Source organism: Symphodus melops, assembly GCF_947650265.1.
Source record: "Symphodus melops genome assembly, chromosome: 3".
Lineage (NCBI taxonomy): Eukaryota > Metazoa > Chordata > Actinopteri > Labriformes > Labridae > Symphodus > Symphodus melops.
This window is the reverse complement of record NC_136693.1, coordinates 13443242-13461163: the sequence shown is the minus strand read 5'-3', so window position 1 is coordinate 13461163 and position 17922 is coordinate 13443242. Positions and strand designations below refer to the sequence as shown.

Below are 17922 nucleotides of genomic sequence, written 5' to 3'. Positions count from 1 at the left end.
AGCTGCACCTCTGAAGCAGTAAAACATGTTAATAGGTGTGATCTGGAGGATTAATCAAGCTGTAGTTGGCTGCTTCCCTCCCGAGGGAAATTACTTGGTGAATTATGCAGAAAAGCTGTAAACATTCTACACCTTCTCCCATGCTACGACTCAGTCTGTAAAGTGCTTCTAGTTTTGCTGTTGCACAGAATAAAATCCCTCTGGAGGATATTAAAAGCTTGCAAGCCCTCATCTTAGTTAATTAGTTTAGAGTTGATAACTAAGAGTTCAGTGACTTTCCACTGATGTGTTTCGTGGTGTTACTTTCCCTTTGCAATTTTGTTTCATCTTTTTATTAACTGTAGTGTACATTTGTTGTATTTATTCTTCAGAACTAACTACAAAAAGGTCTGTGCTGTCTTAGCTCTTAAAACTAAAGCAAACACTTGACCTTTGAAACTGCAATAAAAGGTTTGAGTATACGACAATAAGCAGTATTAGAAACAGCTACTTATTCAATCATGTGTTGTCATGGTGAAAGTCAAGTAAAAGTTTTCTTAAAGAGCAGTTCAGATTTATATATAGATAAGATATAAGAACATAACAGGATAATCTAAACTCTCAACCTCTGCAGAACAAAGAATTGTGTGCAACTTGTTGAACCTGGCACATTTGTACTTCACTATATTATCTATAACCATCACTTTTAAGGAGCTGGTCTCATATTCTTTCTGATACTGCTAACAGTTGCTATAGTTGAAAGACTGACCATGTTAAGTAAATGCTGACTTTCAGCTGTATAAAAACTGCAGGAGTACACAGAAATGCCTATCTTTCTCTATGAACCAAAGTCAACAAGTTTGTTAACTTCTGTATTTATGTGGTTGGTGTCAGACATTTACAAATATGTCTAAATGTCAAGAAGATATTTGACTATATACTCCAAGTCAACCTGCAATGAGCATTATTTGAAGGTGTCCCACAATGCAAACTTCGACGAGTACGCATGAAATGTGTTAACCTAAAAAGTTGGGAAAGAAGGCTGTGATGTAACGGCTCATGGACATCACTGTGTTGGTGTGCTTTGACCCGCTTTATTGCAGTGTGAACACAAAACAACTCAGCGAGAAAATGTAACAATGTATCATTGAATCGTCTGAAAAAGAACAAAGAAACGAGCGACAGGTCAAAACACTGTAAGATTCATCCTTAGTATACCATGTACTGTAAACCTGTACTGTAAAGTCAAGGCAATTCTTACTATAATAATTGATAAAAGCCAAACATATCAATCTTTTAGTTACACATGACAAAAGATCTAAAGAGCACCATTGTAGATAATGTGTCCATAAAATATAGTGTTATCGATACAATTCTGTTTCTGTTGAAGTATGAATGACTTTTTTTTCTTAGGGTTTTTTTATAAGGTTGCCATTCTGCTCTTTCCTATCCCCTTTCATTCTCAAATAAGAGGCAGGAAGTCAGGGGTTAACTCGTGTGTTGACTTATGTTCTGGACAGTCTTTGTGGCTTTAAGTGGATTTCGGTTCAAGAGAAAGAGACTCACTCCTCAGAGCACATTGTGACTCTCTTCCACAGTAGCCAGACAACACTGACTCACAGCCCATGATAAATGACCTCAGTCCTGCTGAGACTCACTGAGATAAAGCATAACAACAGGAATGTATGCAGAAACCAGACTTTTAGATTGTGGGCTGGAAAGCTGGGTCAAAGCACCTTTTTCACTTGAACAAATAAAGCACTTCTGAGAATCTGACCTTGCACTATTATAAATTAAACACAGCTCATCATGCTGCTGTGATCAAAAAATGTGCACACATTTATTTTTTGTAGCTGTGAAAATAACCACCCTCTCCTTAGCTTTCGTTTAGTCTGATTATCACAACAGCCTGATTCAGCCCACAGTCTCTGAGTGCACTAAAAAGCCACAGTATTTTTAAGTAGCTATGTCAGCCAATGTGTCACCTTGATATCAGAGATGCACTGAGATCACTTCCTCACCCATTGTTGTCTGAAGAAAAGATTTGAAGCCCAACAATTGCAGTCGCCATATCTTAAATGTTGACTTTACCTTACATATGATTAATCTAGAAACAGGCAAAGAGGTGGAGGTGGGCCTTAAAATCTTGGCCAACAACTACTACATGCCTGCCTGTGAGTCAAATCATTCTGCCCCTAATAATGCAAATGTATGCAGAACTCTTAATGTATACAAGACAGGTAACTTACAGAAAATTCGACCCAGCTCGAGTAAAAACTTGAGCTGTTGATATCAAATTAGACTAATTTGTACCAGTCTGTAAACATGTTAAATTCTGCTACCAAATCAGGACTTTTAAAAAGGATGTTAATGGGACTCCCGGGGCTTTAAGAGCCAGCTTCCAGTAGACAATCGAGGAACTGCATTTTTTTGCACATTTTTCAACACAGGAGGTTGCTGCTTGGTAACAATAATAAACAGTTATTTTATTTATGCCATTCATCATCTTAGTGCTAAAGTCAGCCAGACTGAATGCTCTTAGGCTCTTACACTGGTAGACCTTTATATATAAGGCAATTCTTGGTCTGCTTCCTCACAATATCTATGTTTTTATCGTGCAGACATGTACTAGACAGTATCCTTTGTGCTCTCAGGTCCTTTTTATGCTCTCTGTTTCAAATGCTTGAACAGACATTGGGAAAAGGGCTTTTGGCTTTTCTGCATAATTAGCCTGGACTCTGTTGCAGAATTACTTAATACTAAAGGTGTTTTTAAATCTAAATTGAAAGACCCTAGATTCTTTCGAATGCTGATGTTTTTAGCTCGACTGCTTGAACTACTGGCCCCCAGATTTGACTCATAGGTGGTCCCATTATAATGCAAAATGTTTTGTAAATTGTTCCTTTTCTCCTTTTGTGTATTTGTTTGCAACTTTGTGTTTTTTTGCTGCTGCCTGTCTTGGTCAGGTCTCCCTTGAAAAAGAGGTTTTTAATCTCGATGGGACCAACCTGGTTAAATAACGGTTAGATAAAATAAAATTACTAATGATGGCCGATGTATGACTGTAACAGGTTTTCTTTAAACAAGAAATATCGCAATATTTCCCTTGATTTTTAATTGTTAGTCAACCAGGAAGAAATAAAATGAATGTAATTTCTTAAATAACCCGAATTAATTAAAATAACAACCTGGAAAACAGAAGTTTAAAATTCCAACAGAATTTTTTCTGTTGTAATTTTAGTTTCCTACCCTGATCATGAAATCAGAGGAAAATGGCTGCAGTGTGAACATGGTCAATGGTGTTTTTTTTTTTAAAGTGAACTAACAATCATCTATTGTGTGTGTTTTTGTTACAGGGGAGCAGGGGGCACTACCGGTATCACTGGCAGAGCCACAATGTCAAACACAGTGGAGTGGATGACATGGTGCTGCTGAGCAAGATCAATGAGGACGCCATCGTGGACAACCTGAAAAAGAGATACATGGATGACTACATCTTTGTATCCTTTGTTCACAACTGCAGTTCACAACCCGGCAAGAAATATCAGAGCCCCATATCATGTCTGCGTTTCCCAGAATAGCTGAATGGTCATTCATAGCGTCACTGTAGCAATGAGTAATAGCTCAGTGTCGGGAGGTAACGCCTTCACACGGAGACTCTGCCGTGTGCAGGAGCAAAGGGCCTCTCTGTGTGCAACTCCCCCTGCCCCCAAACTACGGTACTCATTACATAAATAGATGTATTGTAGTTTAATCTATGTTGAACATATGGTGTCAGGGAATGCAATCTCAGCAATCCTTACTTTTGTTTAATGTTGCATGGATTTAAAAAAAAAAACCCATTTTGTTCAGAAATCTACCATTTTCATTCAGCACATCTTTAAAACATCAGATTGCGGCTCTCTTAAGTGCAGCTGTGGCCTTTCACTCACATACAAGCCATTCATGACGTAAAATGAGTTGATTGAATGAATAACCTCTTTTGAAAAGCGACCCGGCGCATTCACAAAGCAGCTTATTACATACACTTCATCCACACTCTTGCTTTGCCCAGGATTATGAAGTTGAGTCAATGCAGGCAGTTTTGGTTTTGAAACCTCTGCGTCAGGCCTCTGATTTAGGTCAGTAAATAGCCGTAACTGTGAGGACTCTTTGCCAAGGCTGTGGGTCACTGTAGGCCACCCACAATAGCAGCTTTATTTGCCTTGAACAGCATTTTGGCTTCAGGGCATAAAACCTCACAGTGTTACATGGCCAGTCTATTCTCAGTCATTTGTAAGCTCTGGATGCTTATTTAGTCTCAGGCCAAATCACCAAATACTCCACTGCTGCACTGTTGCCCCCCTGACGTCATGGTAGCCTTTGATTAAGTCATTTACAGTATGTCCTTTACAGTTTCATAATCTCTTTAAAGCAGTGATGAAAATGTTTGAGCTTTTACTTAGCTCTTGAGTTTTTAACATGATGTGATTTAAACGATATGCACTTTTGTTTTTGCTGATCTGTTTTCTACCCTGTTAGATCTTTAACTTTAACCTCTTCAGACATATATCGGGCCTGTGCTCATCTCCGTCAACCCTTTCAAACAGATGCCATACTTCGGGGAAAAAGAAGTTGAGATGTATCAGGGAGCGGTAAGTTTTGAAGTTTTATGACCTGCGAAAACATTTGCAATAGCTTTTGGGAGTCTGAACCCTTCAAACATAAATCTCACCTCATAATCAAACATATTGATGTACCGAGAAGTCAGTGGGACAAAAGTTCTGAAATGAGTTGGGTTTTTTGCAGTGCAAACCTTCCAGCGGGCTGGCACAGATGTTGCTGTCAGAGGCTTGACTTAACCATTGAGAAGGCTTGGCAGTACCTTCACAGAACAGCCTGTTCGAATCTGCCTCCTCTCTTGGCTGGCTTGCTGAGAGTAGGCTTGTCTCTATTTAGGCCAGAGCATCCACTGAATGACTTTTAAAAATCTCACCGACTGTGAAAACACTTAGCATCTCACATGCCAAACTTAAGAGGTCCAAAGAGTAGTTATGGAAAAGAGTACTGGGTTCAGTTTTGCTGGGTGCTATCAGCTGAAACTACAAGGGATCATTCAAATTGGTTCAGAACAGTTCAAATCAGTCATAAAAGTGCCGACTTGGTCCCTCAGCTCGTTAACAGATTAGTCAGCGGTTACTTGTCATACAGGTGTCGATCATTGACTTTGTATGGTAAACATGTATTGTTTTATAGTTATTCAATTGTCTATTGTTAATAATGAAAAGGACACAAACATAAGTAAAAAGTCCTACCATAGGAGACCGTTTTCAGGAGAAAGTTATCCCTGCATTGATGCAGATTCACAGCAGCTACATGTTGGATTAAGTCAATATAAACTGCATATATTATTTCCATAATTTTGTCTGAACTTTTCACCCAGTGCAGCAGAGCATCTTACAAATGTGTTGAGAATTGGGACAGCAGTTGTGCTCATGTCCCAGAGTAATGCACTTTATCAGACACTGGTCAATAATAGAATCAATAAAGTTTTTTTTCATGTGATTTGTTGAACATAAGAATAATATAGTAGATCACCAGAAATTTCCAATAATGTGTTTCCTTCTTGTATAACATAATGGATTGTAAAACATCCGGCACAAGCTTTTATTTTATTTCAGCTTTTCTGCAATTGATTTAACTCCAATATTTTGTCTTTCTCAGGCTCAGTATGAGAACCCTCCTCACATCTATGCTCTGGCAGACAACATGTACAGAAACATGATGATTGACATCGAGAACCAGTGTGTCATCATCAGGTAGGATTTATGTCAGTATAAACACACAAATTATCCTCAACCTTCATCACACATCATGATCAGTATTCACTGATTATTTTGTACTTCACCCTTTCTGTCTATTGGTCAATTTTTAAACGTTGAGGATGAGATAGACAAAGACACAAAGGCTAGTGATAGAAATCTGTACATTGTGATCTGTGAAGTGTTCACACAAAAAGGAGCAGGTTGGGAGGAGAGCGTCAGAGCAGAACAGGTTCCACCACATTATTGTGAACAGCTGATTGTGACATAACCATTGGGTGTTTTGTTTTTTTTAATCATTTTCACCTTCAGTGAAATAACGTTTAATAGGGAACAACTCCCTGCTCCCATGATATGAAAAGGCAGAGTTAATGGCTGGATCGGACCTCAGTTCAGGATGTGCGATGGAAACAAAGCAGTCATTATAGCAGCTATTTTTGAAGAACTTCCTGGTTTAAAAAGAAGAAGAAGAAAAAACAGGAAGAACACCTGCATGATCCTTGGCCCAGAATCCCTCTCTTTATTCATGGATTTACAGTGACTTTTTTTTGTCGCTTTTACACTACAAAGCTGCAGAAAGAAAAGTGTCGTGTCATGATTGGGGCTTTATCTTGCCGCACAGTCACCTGAGCAGCATAGTGGTTACTATAGTGCTTGCCTCATGATGAATGAAACCTGCTTCAGCACTTTCGCCCGTTGTTTAGACAGCCAGCAGTTGCTAGTTCAGTTTCCCACATAAAGGCTCCGAGGTGGATTTTGTGATTGACTAATTCAGCAAACAAAAGCATGGAAGTGGTTTTATGATGAACCAGGTCTGAGCAAACAAAGGCGGCTGTGAAATGCTGGCCAGGCAGCTCGGTCAGTATCTGCCTGTGTCAGCCCTTTTTTTTATTTACTGAGGAAATTGGTCAGGTAAATTTGAGATTAAGTGGTATAGCAGTGTTAACTTTTCTTTTGGGAAAATTCTGTTTTTTTTCCCCCTTTATGTTTACTTTATCTTCTTTCTGCTTATTTCAGCATGTTGCAGATGTAGCTTTATCCAACACATCTGGATCAAATATCAAAGGGATAAATGGAAACCGGTTATCAGGGAAAGAAATCCACTTCAAACAGTTTGATGAGCCGGACATTTAACTAAAACTTTAGTCTAATTGCTTCACATCTGTTCTGAGCACAGATTCAGAAGCATCCACTAAGTGGCATACTTTTGGTTTATTAGTTGTTTCTCATTTCAAGTTTTGTCCAACAATTAAAAATTGAAAAAAAGTGGCCATGTCCTTCTTTAACCTCTTCTTTTAATCTATTAAATAAATCACTTAAAGAAAGGGCAAATGACTCATGGTGACTCTCTTCTGATAGCAGAAAGAGGTCAATGTTTTAATAACGTTTGGAACACGTCACAGCAAAAAAGTCTTTTTGAACATACTGTTCATGTGTTTGAACTATCTCTAGGAACTGCAGTCTGCTACCAAAACATGTAGTCAAGTCAGTGTTGACTGTGCATCCTTCTCATATCTGATGTCAGTAATGTTTATTCCACCTCACTCATTGTTTAACCCATGTACTTGTTTGGTTAATAAATCTCTGCAGGAGTTAACAATGCCTAGAGCATTTCAGCGCCACAACAATAAGATCCGCCCATTCTTGGGCTCAGAAAATAGCTCCTTAGCAAAAACTTTCACAAGGAAAAACAATGCTTCCTGACAGGTTTTTTCTGGAGGTTTTTCTTACATGAAAATCAGAAGCATATCAGTTTCCTGTTGTTACTTGAGTAGTAAGTTTGCCCAGACAATGCAATGGGGATTTGGGAGAACCAAGAGGTACATAGGGGGAGGGTTACAACCATATATAGGCTGCTGTGTAGTAAAGTGGCTCCCATGACTTCCGCTGGCAGCCTCTAACAGTCTGCAGCTGTGGTTCTCACAGAGGCATTACCAACCTGACTCTTCTTAAGGCACAGAGAGAAAAGACAGACCCAACAGTTATCCAAAGCCAAACCACATTTGTCAAAATAAGTATGATACTAGCAAAGTAAAAGGAAAAGAAAAAAACATAGACAAAGAAGATGAGGAGTAAAAACTGTGACTATGACAAAATGGAATAATGTCCTTGATGCTGCAGAACTTTTCTGCGCAGATGTGCCTCTGGCTATACACATTCAGCGTCTGAGTGGAAATGTGCTTAGAATTGCTTAAAATACATCTTGAGTTTAGCTGTACAGTTTGTATAAAAGTATGATCTATGGTCTCTCTTGTTTATTCAGCAGCTTCTATATAACTGATGGTTGACAAACATGCATGGTCACAATCAAACTGTATAAATGCATAAACTTACACATTTGTTATTTGAAGTTATTGTTAATACTTGCAGGGTCTTATAACATTCAACACACAATCAATAGTGGACAGTTAATTTAAACATGGCATGATTCTGAAAAATAATAGAGAATAACATGTACTCTCTTGATTGGCTCAACCCGGAAATTGAAGTAACCTCAGATTGTCTCATCGCAACATCACCTACATAGTGCAGTCACTTAAAGCTGCACCAAATAGTTAAAATACAAATGTCACATGCAAATCATGCAGTTGTTCGATTTTTAACAAAGGAGCTCTGATTGCATGTATGTCACAACTTGTGCTTTAATATTCATCTGTGTTGTTTTTCAGTGGAGAGAGCGGAGCAGGAAAGACTGTTGCAGCCAAATATATCATGGGCTACATCTCAAGAGTGTCGGGGGGCGGACCCAAAGTACAGGTGTGAGGATTCTCTGTTGACATTATGTAATAGCTGCTTATGACATTACAGATTTTTTCGCTCCACAGATAAAAGATAACTAATTCATACTCTCAATTTACATTCAGACCATAACATTGTTCTTATTCATAAAATATATTATTTATTAAAGCTCATGATGAAACAAGTTGTGGGAAAAAGATACGCTTAAAAAACCTTCACTCTTTTTTTTTTGCGTTTTGAATGTGTGTTTCTGCTTTTTGAGACTGTAGCAAGAAAACAAACTAAAACTGCAAAAAAAAAAGTAAGAAAAGCAGATGCAGCACATCCTAGGTTGTATGAACCACAGCCAAAATGAAACTACATATAACGTGTTTTCTCAAGTCACCACAAGTGAACTTGTCCATGTGTTTGCACATGGTAAAAAAGAGGGCGAAAGGAAAATCTATTTTGATCATTTCAATCTTATGTAATTGTACCTTATGGTCGTATGGCCATAATAGAGTCATCTTTATATTTTGCAACAGTGCATAATGGTCTGCATTTACTCGACTTTATTATCCTGCACCCTGCAAGAGTGTGGATAAAGTTTATGTAATAAGCCACTTTGTGAATGCTCTAGGTTGCATTTCAAGGAGATTATTCATTCAATCATCGACTGTCATCTCAGGGTCGCATGAAATCAAACAACCCATAGTCTCTTTATTTTAGCACTTACACCTCTCCTTTAACCCGATCCTTCTCTTATCATCCTCAAACTTAGACCCCATTATCCTCCCATCAGCAGCCTCTTATTCGCCCTGCCCCCTTCAGCCATCTGGCAGTCCCCCAAACCAGCAGATGTCCAGTTCCTAAGCTCAATAAAGATCTAAAGTTTGATGAGGAAATGCCTGCACCATGATGGCAATGGGATTTTTTCGAATTTAATCCACTCAGAGCTGCTTCCAGCAAGTTAGAAATCAGCTCCGGGCTGTAAATTTAACATTAGAGCTGGAAGTGTGAGTGGTGAGACTAAAGATCATATATTGTCTTTGGTTTTTAGTTGTTGGTTACAGTATTAATGTAGACATCTAAAGCTAGTTATGTACATAAGTATTTAGGTCATGTTTTTCTAAACAAACGAGGACATTACAGTCGATACACACACAGACATACTCTTTTGAACTTTGTCTCCAAATCATTAATCTCCTTTTCAGCATCATATTTTTTAATAGATAATATCTCCCTATAATTAAATGTGTGTGTATCTGGCTGAGAACATTTATCATAACAAGTCACACATATCATATTGAAAATGTTAAAGGTAATTTGAGGATGTAAGATTTAAAAATCTTTGAATGATGTTTAAAAATAGTTTCCACTCATGGCATTTGTTGGATTCATTGTTTTTTAAAGCCCAATAAAATAACTGAAATCCATGTTTAAAAAAACGTATAGGTCTGTGATGATCACGATGTAGTAAATTTGAAACTGTATTCTTACTTAAAAATAGCTGAATGAGAACTGCTGGGTTTATTTTTTCCTTTCTTACTGAACTAAATTTAGGAGCAAAAAACGTTCCGGGAAACAACTTCCACTCAACTTCTCTGTACAATAATAGAAATAGGAGAAGCTGTGTCTGCTGTACAGATTTAAACCTCATGTGTTACTGACATGCAGATGGCTCACAGGAAAGATAATGTCCTCCAGACGCTGTTTGCATATCTGTGGACTTGGATTTGTGCTTTTGTGTGTGCTGGCACGGAAAGTTACCGAGACATAGCAGCAGACTGTCAGTGAGGGTGTGAGATGTGTGCTGGCTCTACCTGCTTCACAGTTTGTCTGTGACGTACCTAACAACTCATTGCCTTCTGCCTTTCCCCTTGCAGCATGTCAAAGACATTATCCTGCAGTCCAACCCTCTGCTGGAGGCCTTCGGCAATGCCAAGACTGTGAGGAACAACAACTCCAGTAGATTTGTAAGGCTTGCATTTATGAGTTGGGTTTGTTATTTTTGGGTACATGGAAGCCTTCATATCCGCTCAATTCATTACTGGTTCTTCTTTACCAAAGAAAACATATGAAAGTCAATTTCAAAGACTGTAATCCTGTTGGATAAAAGTGTTTCAAAGAAAGGAGTATTGTATTAAAATATTTTTTTCCAAACCTCCCACCAAGGATACCTTTTATCAGCAACATTTTTGTTTAAACAAAGTTGAATCTCAGTGTAATTGAGGACAACTCTGAGACATAAATACATGCAGTAGGTTTTGCTAACCCCAGAAAAAATGGAGGAGTCAAGTTTTCTGTGGGGCCCCTTTGGATATGAGCTGAAACTTTGAAAAAAAAAAATGCAGCAATAGGTTTTCCTCTGTTTTCACTTGAAATGCATGAGGTGGCAATCCATCTGGTTAACCAAAACTGTACAGTAAGGACCCACTGCAGAAAAAGACATCCTTGCCACAGTAAACTAGATATTTTTAGATCCAGTTTTTGAAAATTGATTTGTTCATACCTTGAGATCACTACTTTCTAAAGTTATTTATTGGATAGATAATCTTTCAGCTCACTTTTGCGACTAGAACAGATTTATATTATTGTTATTCCTGGAGAAAAGAGCACAATATGAAACAGGATCAGATTTGTTTTTACGGAGATGCACCATCAGCACTCCTGGAACAGCCAGGTGCCAATATTTCTGGTATTGTAACTCTTTTTTAGCTTTATCCCAGCCTGCTCTAATATTGAAAAAAAGCATGCTTTGATCCATCAGGGAAAATACTTTGAGATCCAGTTCAGCTCCGGGGGCGAACCAGACGGAGGGAAAATCTCCAACTTCCTCCTGGAGAAGTCTCGTGTCGTCATGAGGAATCCTGGAGAGAGGAGTTTCCATATATTCTACCAGGTGAGACTTGTTTTTCAAGCTTAAGAGTGAGTGGGACACATTAGGCTTTGGGGAGAAGAGGGTTTTTTGAGGGGATTTCAGGACACAGTGCATGAGGCGTGCCATTTGGCTGCAGGCACATGGTCAATCTGTTTTTATGATTGATGGCTCGAGGTCCCGAGAAGAAAAGACGAAAGAATTCAGTCTTAATACAGTACAGTTTTCTTCTCAGGCAAAGGACAGCAACTCATATAAATGTAAATATGATACATTTATACACTATTAATGTCTGCTCCACAGTTGATAGAAGGAGCCAGTGCAGAGCAGAAGAACAGTTTGGGAATCACTACCCTTGATTACTACACTTACCTCAATCAGTCCGGTTCCTACAAAGTGGACGACATCAACGACAAGAGCGACTTCCAGGAGACAATGGTAAGGTCTGATTCCCTCTGATGGAGGAGTCACCGGTTATTAATAAAATGTATAATGAATGATATAAAACTATTGGAATAATTGGATATTACAGAGTGTCATTAAGTGAACAACCTCAGTAGTGTTGTCAGTATGTGTGACAACAAAGCTCATGCCAGTGTTCATGTTACTAACAGGCTTCCCTTCACGTATTTAACATCTCTTTACCAGTGCCCACTTTGTTTTCTTATCCAAAAATCTCCTCCTGTTTTAGTTTACAAGTGAGACCACAACAGCAGTAATTAGAAAATGTGAGCTCAGTACCACAGGAGTGTGTAAACCCACACTCCCACCCTGATTTAACATTTTCTTTTCCTTTACTTTCCCAGCATGCAATGGATGTGATTGGCATCTCAGCAGAGGATCGCTCCATGGTGCTACAGATTGTGGCTGGAGTCCTGCACCTGGGAAATATTACTTTCAAGGAAGCAGGCAACTACGCTGCTGTGGAGAGTGAAGAGTGTAAGTAAAGTCACACCAGGGGAGCTTAACATTGCCTGGCTTTTGCCTTAGTTGACCAAAGACCAAAAATCAGTCTGGTTCATGTCTTTGAGAGCATGACATAACGGTAATCTATCCAATATTTGTATCATTTGAATCAGGACTAAACTGATTTGTATTTATCAAGAGGGACATATTGCTGATTTGGCTTGCAACACAATAATAATAATAATAATAATAACTTATTGCGTTATTAATCCCGCAAGAGGAGATCCGGTTTACACTCTGTTTAATGGACATGAACACACACATAGGCCGATTATTAAAATTGAAGCTGTGGATTGTGCTGCTGATGTTCAGGTTGAGAGTGGGTTGTGCTAACTGTTTGCTTTTTATTGCACATATGTCTTCTGAATGTCTCTCTCTTCAGTGTCCTGAGCTGCCCTTCTCTGGTCTTTTAGATTTTTCTCTCTCACCACTGTCACTCCCTGAAGTTTTATTGTGTTAATACAGGGCTGTGGCCAGTTGTCTGGAATAATCCAGGGCAGGCCCTGCTAGATTATCAGGGAAAAAATGCAACTGAAGGTCTGCACATAATATGTCAGACTCTAATACTTCTGGAAAAATACTTCCCCTGTGCCCCTAACTCTCGTGCTCTTCTCTTCCTTTATTACTCTTATGTTTTTTTCTTTCCTTTCTTCTTCCCTCATCATGCTGTGTCTGTATGATACAGACGATATTGTGTTTACTGGTGTACAAAACCTTGGTCCGTTTTTTGCAGACTCAACAGTGGCACTCCATAATCTCTTCTTTTCTTGCCTGGTCCGGTCTCACTTATTGCTTTAACCTAAGTGTGTAGCACATATTCATCCCCTCATATGCTGCCCATATGAAACTTCACCAGCCAAGTTCACATAAACGTTAACTTGCACTCGACTCTTGTTTTTGCAGTTATTTGTTCAAGAGTAGCCTGATCCTTACAGTAGCATGCTGCTTTGTTCAAGACGTTTTTCCTGTTTTTGGATATTGTGTCTTTCAATAGGAACATATTTTGGGGTTGGAATTATGTACATTTTGGTATGCATTCAAAATTCAACCTTTGGTAGGTTTGGATCAATAGATGCCTAGATTTTCAGATACATTTTGGTGGTCTTCAACAATGCTTGTTCTGAAATGTGAGAGAGGGTCCTTCCAATCAAAACATAGTCTATCATAGCTTAAAAAGGATTTCTAAGAGGTACTGAATAGTCGGTTATTGTTTTAGTTAAAATCAGGTCTGACTGATTTGTCCTTTTGTTTCCAATACTTTTGCTCGATAGGCTATTTAGATTAGCTAGAGATTAATGTATTATTCAGTATGTTACAAATGTAACGTATATATCTTGTTATCCAAAGTTAGGCGAAATAGCAAATGATTTTCAAAACAGTACAAATTGCTGGTGAACAGACCTATTAAAATTATTATTTCAAGTTATGCCAAGCATTGTATGCGAGCATCATTGTGTCACATCTAATAAATAAATAAAGCCAAATGCTTAGTAGTCACTTCAGACAAAAACTCCCTCCCATTTCTGTCATTGAACACTGCTGCTTTGATTAACAAATTCTATACATGGAGCTTTAACTCATAAAAGATTTGTTTCAGAAATTTGCAGACACACACACACACACACACACACACACACACACTCACACACAACCACAAACAGCCAATGTTAGAGGCTCCAGGCTATAGTGTGTACATCCATACTTTTCCTGCTGAACAAAAACAATGCCTCTACTTATAGTTTAAGCGGGCGCATGGTCAGTCACACCCTTGTGTCCCATAAGGGGAGCTACTGCAGCGGTCTGATGCATTCCCAGACACACTAAGTTTGAGAGCCATTTCCTTTTAGGGGAAGTGAGTCACTGTAATGAGGCTAGGAGGGGCTCTCAGGGGAGAATATCAACGCCAGGTCTGTACAAATGATCTGAGGCGTTCTTAACAATCTTTTATTTTTAGAGGTTTGCCCAAAACTATTCTTTTATTTCAAATGTTATGGCTTTACACCAAAATGACATGCATTGCTATCAATAGAAGCTTTTCTTTATTTGTCAGAATTTCTTACTGATCGAAGTGAGTTAAAGCAGTCACTGTAGCGCTCATGTTTTGCACTGGCTCTCAGGTCAAATGAGAATAGAATCTTTTATACTTTATCTTTGCATACTCGTTTTCAGGACGCATTACTGTAAAGATGTGATCTTTATTCATGTACGGCAATGTCCTAATATGACAAAAAAAGGAGGATCTCAATTAGAATAAACACAATTATATCCCAAATGCTGTCTCTCAGTGAATACGTATAATTTATAACAATTAAAAATACAACTACTGATTTAATTTTGTTAACCATTGTAATGTTTTTTTCCAACCAAAATAGTAAAAACAATCAGTTTAACATTGTATTTGGAAAAAAGGTTAAAATTGTCATATTTTAGTAACCAGAATAAATCATTTTTACATAAGTTTCAGCTCTCTTCTGAAGCCCAGTTGCCCTTGGATAAAGCTTCGATTTACTATGACCTGGATGACTGTGAACCTACACAGACATCCTGAGTGTTTTCAACATACAGTATATAGACTTTGCAGAACTCTAGAGACTGCACATTTATTTCAGGCGCTTACAGTATGGAAAAAGTATACTTTCAATTCAGTGAGGAATTACCCCCTCTCTTATCCTCTCCTCTCCTTTCCCTGTTAACAGTTCTAGCCTTTCCTGCATTTCTGCTTGGAATCGACCAGAATCGTCTGAAGGACAAAATTACAAGCAGGAAGATGGACAGTAAGTGGGGGAATGCTGTGGAGTCCATCGACGTGACACTGAACGTGGAGCAGGCGTGTTATACACGTGACGCCCTCTCTAAAGCACTGCATTCACGGGTGTTTGACTACCTGGTTGAGGTATGACTACATCATTGATCATCTCTCTCTATGTAGCTAATAGCTAATATAGCTATATATATAAATATATATATATATATATAAATATATATATATATATATATATATATATATATATATATATATATATATATATATATATATATATATACAGCAGTTAATAGCAAAGCTTATCGTTTAAAGTAAAACAATAATTTGGTAACACTTTCCTTTGATTTCAGTCCATCAACAAAGCTGTGGTAAAAGATCATCAGGAGTTTAACATCGGCGTGTTGGACATTTATGGATTTGAGATTTTCCAAGTAAGTGTTTTTGGCTTTTCACAGGAAAATAGGGACGCTGTAATTTTACACTGCAGCGACACATAAATAGGATTATCAGGTTTTAACTTTGAGCATTTAAACAGATTAAAAGACAAGGATAAGACTCATTTATTAAGTATGTGGATTAGTTCTATCTTCTGATGGAAACAGCAGACCTCAACATGCTCCACTAATCTGATTATTGTATGTTGACTTTGATGTCCCCAACATGTTCTTGGGATTAGACACCCACATGGAACTGTTTAAGTGATATCTGGGTTCTGCAAAAGCTCATTATTTTCTAATATCAATATCAGAGAATATAAATGTGGACTATCATAACACTTAATACACGGTCAGGAGTGTCCACTGAACACCACAGGCTTTGTAGGCACAATGTAAGAAAAGGTCAGCAGCGTTTCATTTGCTGCAGGATATCAGACAGGATGCAGCAAACCAACATCACATAATGCTCAGGCTTAAGCTCCATGAAAATTGTTCAATGAATTGCACAACAGGCATCTTCCTTTAGCACAAGACAGCCTTTGTTTACTCCCCACTTCAAACAAAGCCAAAAGAGCTTTGAGGATAATGATACTGTACCAAAGAAGAAGCGTACATTGTGTTTGGATTTTGTGAACTTTGTTTTCTCTTCATCAGAAAAATGGATTTGAACAGTTCTGCATCAACTTTGTAAACGAGAAACTGCAGCAGATATTCATTGAGCTGACTCTGAAGGCGGAGCAGGTAAAGTTTCTTCTCATTCATTGTCTGTATTTGGTTTGTGTTGTATTTTTAGTTCATCTGACCATGTGCTTTGTGTCTCTCTTTGTAGGAGGAGTATGTGCAGGAGGGCATAAAGTGGACTCAGATCGAATACTTCAACAACAAGATTGTTTGTGACCTCATCGAGAGCAAAGTAAAGAAACTAGAATTAGTTTAAATGCATGGTTTAAGATTAATTTTTGGGGCTTTTTCCTTTATTTAGAGGAAAGTGGATAGACTAGGAAATCAGGGAAAAGAGTAGGGAAGTGGGAAGCCACAGGTCGGACTTGAATCCAGACCACCTGCATGGAGGACTACTAGCCTACTTGCCTTGCTAGGCAATCAGCACTGCCTGCAGTTTTCAATCACTAAGATTTGTTTCTGTTACTGAATTTGTTGGTAAACTTAGCTACAGTTACTGCAGAGTTTCTGATCAGTCCCTGTTACTAGCAGCCTAATATCCTCAAATGTGCTGACGTTGCACTTAATTCGATTGATCTGTCCCACTGAGAGGACTTATCTTTGAAAACAACAACAAGGGCTTTAAAACAAGCTTCCATCTGAGAGGGGCAGGCTCTGTATCAGTGCCTGACGGTTCAGACCCATGTTAGTTAATCCAGTGATAACTTTAAATGTGTCTGTTAAACAGAGGCTTGTTTTCTGTTAGTGACAGACACTGATAGCACTGTGCAAACTGGCATACTCCAATCCTAGGTCACAATGGAACCAAGTGTGTGAGAGAAAAACTGCTCCCCTGTTGGATTAGATTTATACTTCATGGTGTACGATTGTGGCTTTTAAATCTTGTGTTGATTCTACTTAGTGTCAATGGGTAAAGATTCCACATTTTTGTATGAAAAAGTGTTTGTTCATATTAGCAAGTACTCCATTAACTTTAGAATATGTCAATTCTTTGCTGATAACTACTTGGGAAGTAAAAACTAGCGTGAATGGGATCTGAATTCCAAATGTTATTCAATGATGTAATCCCAGAGTCCTCCTGGCATCATGTGCATCCTGGATGATGTATGTGCCACCATGCACGCAGTCGGAGAGGGAGCTGACCAGACCATGCTGCAGAAGCTCCGTGTCCAGATCAACACCCACGAGCACTTCAACAGCTGGAACCAGGGTTTCATCATCCACCACTACGCTGGCAAGGTCAGATGAAGGGACTTGGTTCATATCATTGGGGCATCCATATCTCTTTGGTAGTATTTAAACATTTACGAATGGTGGAAGGTAGTTCATAACAGTTTTTCTCACTTAAACCCACTGAAAACATAGTTTTACCTTTTATGTCTTGTTTGGAATTATGATCCTCAGTATAATGTTGACTGCACCCATTATTCACTTGACTCTCCCAAAGTATTAACTGAAGCCTGTGGTGTTAATCATACAGTTCTCAGTCGGGAGCTGACAGCAACTTCTGGAAATAGAAAGTTATTAAAATGTCATTTTTTATGGTGTTGGTATGGGAACGTTGCCTGTTACACCACACTTGTATGATCTGCCTTAAATATATGCAGCTGGTATTTTAATTCCTTTAGTGAGTGCCGTCATCTTTCTCTTATAAAGCTTTTACCATCTAAACTAACACCTCTGTCTTTCTCTTCTTTT

The 17922-nt window shown here is 38.4% G+C and overlaps 1 protein-coding gene across 2 annotated transcripts in view; it reads left to right on the top strand.

Annotated features, from left to right (window-relative positions):
• Positions 1-17922, top strand: part of myo1ea (myosin IEa) — a 42104-nt gene that overhangs the window by 11258 nt on the left and 12924 nt on the right. For both annotated transcript variants that reach the window (XM_079339077.1, XM_079339076.1), the window contains exons 2-14: positions 3336-3479; positions 4524-4613; positions 5683-5777; positions 8450-8537; positions 10385-10474; positions 11269-11400; positions 11680-11814; positions 12183-12315; positions 15039-15235; positions 15457-15537; positions 16198-16284; positions 16373-16456; positions 17296-17463. In XM_079339077.1, the coding sequence (XP_079195203.1) occupies positions 3336-3479; positions 4524-4613; positions 5683-5777; positions 8450-8537; positions 10385-10474; positions 11269-11400; positions 11680-11814; positions 12183-12315; positions 15039-15235; positions 15457-15537; positions 16198-16284; positions 16373-16456; positions 17296-17463 (1524 nt within the window). The remainder of the gene's footprint in view (positions 1-3335; positions 3480-4523; positions 4614-5682; positions 5778-8449; positions 8538-10384; positions 10475-11268; positions 11401-11679; positions 11815-12182; positions 12316-15038; positions 15236-15456; positions 15538-16197; positions 16285-16372; positions 16457-17295; positions 17464-17922) is intronic.